General features: G+C 51.5%; 1 protein-coding gene across 1 annotated transcript in view; it reads left to right on the forward strand.

Moving 5' to 3' along the window:
- BANP (BTG3 associated nuclear protein) overlaps window positions 1–4,221 on the forward strand; it is a 133,972-nt gene that overhangs the window by 60,051 nt on the left and 69,700 nt on the right. Inside the window, exons 5-6 of the mRNA XM_011972408.1 lie at window positions 1,537–1,653; window positions 3,334–3,509. Of these exons, the coding sequence (XP_011827798.1) occupies window positions 1,537–1,653; window positions 3,334–3,509 (293 nt within the window). The remainder of the gene's footprint in view (window positions 1–1,536; window positions 1,654–3,333; window positions 3,510–4,221) is intronic.

Genomic DNA, 4,221 nt, shown 5'->3' on the forward strand with positions numbered 1-4,221 from the left:
GCTGTGAGCCTAGGGTCCCGGGGCACCAGCCTTCCCACATGCTGTGAGCCTAGGATCCCGGGGCACCAGCCTTCCCACATGCTGTGAGCCTAGGGTCCCGGGGCACCAGCCTTCCCACATGCTGTGAGCCTAGGGTCCCGGGGCACCAGCCTTCTCACATGCTGTGAGCCTAGGATCCCGGGGCACCAGCCTTCCCACATGCTGTGAGCCTAGGATCCCGGGACACCAGTGTTCCATAGCCTCCACTTGGGGAACATACCAAGCTCGTGCAAGCCAGGTAACCTCTCCAGTTCCACATCTCTGAGGAGCATAGGACTGTTGCAGCCTGTAGGTGACTGTGGTGACCAAGCCAGCAGCCACCTGGGCTGCTTTTCGTACCCGATCTGTAGGTCATTTATCAGGTTTTGTTGTGTTAACTTTAGGTGTCACCAATAACAAGTACAGGAATTTTAAAAATAGTATTTTTGAATGAAATGCAGTTGATTATGCCTTTATTTTAGGAAGAAAACCTTGTGGACCCGTGATTTACTTGGGCATGGCATGGCGCTGTGCTTGCACTCAATGTGGGGACAGTTACAGGGACACTAGGCTGGATTTTCCTGTGTGCAAATCACAGAAAGGCAGGCTTCCCAAGTTGGTTTTCGGAGAGTGAAATTCAAGAACGGTGTTTTATCCTCAGGTGATAACCACTTTATATTTCAAGTGCTAGTTCCTTCTCTCCCCACTCTTCCACAACAAAGTGTACCTTAAATATCCCTTGTGACCAGAAAGTGCTAAGGCTTAAAAACGCACAATTGAAATCTGTGGGTGAGTCTGCACTTTGAGATGAAGCTGTGTTAGCTGCCGCCTGTCTGAACACACTAGTGCTTCCTCCAGGGTTGCACCAGGTTTGGTGGTTTCTGGGCTGTGGTTTGTTCTTTGGTAGAATTGTTTCCTTCAAAGCAGAACCCTGAGCCCTGTGGTTGTGGCTCACACATGTTCCTGCAGAACCTGGAGGCAGCACGTGTGTCCTTCCATCCCAATCCAGTGTGATGTTTGCCCCTTTCTTTCTAGGGCGCTACCGTTTTGGACGATACCAACACTTACATGGTTACGAACGTTAGATCTGTACCATAGGAATTAGTTGGGATGGAGTGACTGAAAATGTCAAGCCGGTTTTCATGCAAGTGTGTCACCCCAGAAGCTTTATTAACTGGGTGTGATAACAGCTGGTGTGGTCGCAGTCTGTTCTGTGTCACACACTCAGCATCCTCATCCCAGCTGTCCTGAGCCTATCCAGTTGTGCAGACAGAACACCAACAATTAGGAAAGTTACACTGTTAAAAACCCCATCTCCAGTTTATTCTTCCTTAGCGTTTGGGGCTCCTCCCCGCTCAGGACGGGTCCCTGGGAGTGGACTATGTTGAATGACTCTTAGGCCTCCCCCTCACTGCGGGTCCCTGGGAGTGGACTGTGTTGAATGACTCTTATGTGCTCTTACCATGAATGTTGTTGTTTTAAGGCCTTCTTTTTCTTTGTGATTCTTTTGTTCCCTAGCGTCGTCCCCCAGACTACAGTAATACTCAACAATGATCGGCAGAACGCCATTGTAGCCAAGATGGAAGACCCCTTGAGCAACAGGGCACCGGATTCCCTGGAAAATGTCATTAGCAAGTCAGTAGCACGGCACCAACCCCACCTTTCCCTGCCACTGTGAGGAGTCCCGTGAGAATAAGTCAACGTCCCCGAGCCAGGGCACAGTCCAGCACGCACTTCATCTCTGTGGCCACAGGGTTGAGCTTGGCAGGCACCGCCCCAGCTCTCTGAGGTCGGGGAGGGCAGGCTGGGTGATGCTGAGTGCTGAGTCCAGCCACACCAGGGGGCACCTGCCGCCGGGGAATTCTGTGTCTCGTGCTGGCTGGGGTTGTGGAGGGGGCTGGCTCTGTCTCCTCACAGCAGTCAGTGAAAGCATTCATCCTCCCACCTAGCTCAGTGGTCCTCACGTCTGTCTGTCTGTGCAGAGCGTGTCAGGCAAACAGACACCCTCTCCCACGATTGCTAAGTGGTGCAGGCATGTTGAGTTTATGACTTTTTTCTTATGCCTTTTTCTCTTGAGACATTTTGAACGGAACTTGGGTCAGAGGTGGGAGTGGACAGAAGACGCCATCCCTGCCCTGTGTGAGGGGAAGGCTGTGCAGTGGCCTCTGGCTGGCATCCGGGCTCTGCTCTCCCCAGGAGTGCCCCTTAGGGCTGCGTGAACCCCTGAGGATGCTGTTGCTTTTTCTTTCCCATCTGTGTCTTCACAAAGTTCTATTTGCTTTTTCTCTCAGTCTCCTTTGTGGATTGCTCCTCCTCCAGCTTCGTCCCCTTTCCGTATTGTCTTAGCTCAGTTCTCCAGGGCTGCAGCTGTGGTCACGAGGGTCTGATACGTGGGGTGAAGGGAGAGGAGTTGGTGATGGGTGGTGAGGAGGTGCCAGGGTCAGCTGTGCCTCGGGGGCTTTGCGCTGAGGTCAACCAGGCAGATAGCCAGTGTTGAGATCAGGTTCAGCATGGACAGCGCTCTGGAGAACCCAGGCCAGAAAGTGCAGAGTGCAGCCTCCTCTGGGTGCGGCCAGTGTTTTCCGCACCCCTTTTTTTTGACTTCGCAAATAGAGAAACTGTGGTCCTTCCTCTTCTGGTGCATAGCAGTCCACGGTAGGGGATGTTGAAAGGGTCATTAAAAAAGGGAAGTAGTAAGTCTCTAAATCATCTTTTTTTTGAGCACTTGTGGAGCTGGCCTCGCCCTGCTTTGCTAGTGGTGTTCTGTCTTTCCACATCAGCAGCCCTTGGGATGATGGCAGCTCCGATAGGATCTCAGTGGGTTTTTTAAGCCCCTTCAGGGTTTTTTTTGCCTGTGGGCATACTTGGGAGTGCTGCTTGCTTTGCAGAGGCGGAGCCATCTCCAGCACGCCCAGCAGCATGGATCGAATTGACCCAGGCCTCTGGGCAGTCTTCTGATTTAGTCTTTCCTTTAACCTCGCCTGAAAAAAGACTCTTACCAGCATTCTATAGGTTGACTGCTGAACTCAGAAGGCAGCATACTAGGCCTGAGTCCCAGTGAGTTATGATTTTACTTCTTTTGTGATACAAATATTTTCTTTAAATGGTTAAGTTTTATTTTATACAGTTTCGTTTAGCCCCGGGCCATTTTCTCCTATGGAGTTGCTATTAATCTTGGTAGAGAGAGCGGTCTGGGAAGGCTGTGTGATCCACTGGTCCATGCAGAGTTAGATCTTGTGATAAGGAAAGCACTGACCTTCGCGTGCTGCTTGTGGCTCTTACCACACTGGGTTGGTGTGTTTTTTTCCCGTTCAGCGCTGTGCCTGGGCGTCGGCAGAACACCATTGTGGTGAAGGTGCCGGGCCAAGAAGACAGCCACCATGAAGACGGGGAGAGCGGCTCGGAGGCCAGCGACTCGGTGTCCAGCTGCGGACAGGCGGGCAGCCAGAGCATTGGGAGCAACGTCACCCTCATCACCCTGAACTCAGAAGGTGCGTCCCAGGCGTCTTCTTTCCTTGGCCAGAGCAGCAGGAGGATTTTTGTTTGTTTGTTTTGCTTTTTAGAAATTAATTTAGTTGTTTTTTAAAAAAGCGATACAGTGGCCGGGTGCAGTGGCTCACGCCTGTAATCCCAGCACTTTGGGAGGCCGAGGCAGGTGGATCACCTGAAGTTGGGAGTCCAAGACCAGCCTGACCAACATGGAGAAACCCTGTCTCTACTGAAAATACAAAATTAACTAGGCGTGGTGGCAGGTGCCTGTAATCCCAGCTATTTGGGAGGCTGAGGCAGGAGAATCGCTTGAACCTGGGAAGTGGAGGTTGCGGTGAGCTGAGATCGTGCCATTGCACTCCAGCCTGGGCAATACAGCAAAACTCTGTCTCAAAAAAAAAAAAAAAAAAAAGTGATACAGTATAGGACAAGCGCAGTGGCTCACGCCTGTAATCCCAGCACTTTGGGAGACTGAGGCAAGTGGATCATGAGGTCAGGAGTTCAAGACCAGCCTGGCCAAGATGGTGAAACCCCATCTCTACTAAAACTACAAAAATAGTTAGGCATGGTGACAGGTGCCTGTGATCCCAGCTACTTGGGAGGCTGAGGCGGGAGAATTGCTTAAACCCGGGTAGCAGAGGTTACAGTGAGCTGAGATTGCACCACTGCACTCCAGCCTGGGTGACAGAGACTCCGTCTCAAAAAAAAAAAAAA

This window comes from Mandrillus leucophaeus, unplaced genomic scaffold (assembly GCF_000951045.1).
Source record: "Mandrillus leucophaeus isolate KB7577 unplaced genomic scaffold, Mleu.le_1.0 Scaffold10, whole genome shotgun sequence".
Lineage (NCBI taxonomy): Eukaryota > Metazoa > Chordata > Mammalia > Primates > Cercopithecidae > Mandrillus > Mandrillus leucophaeus.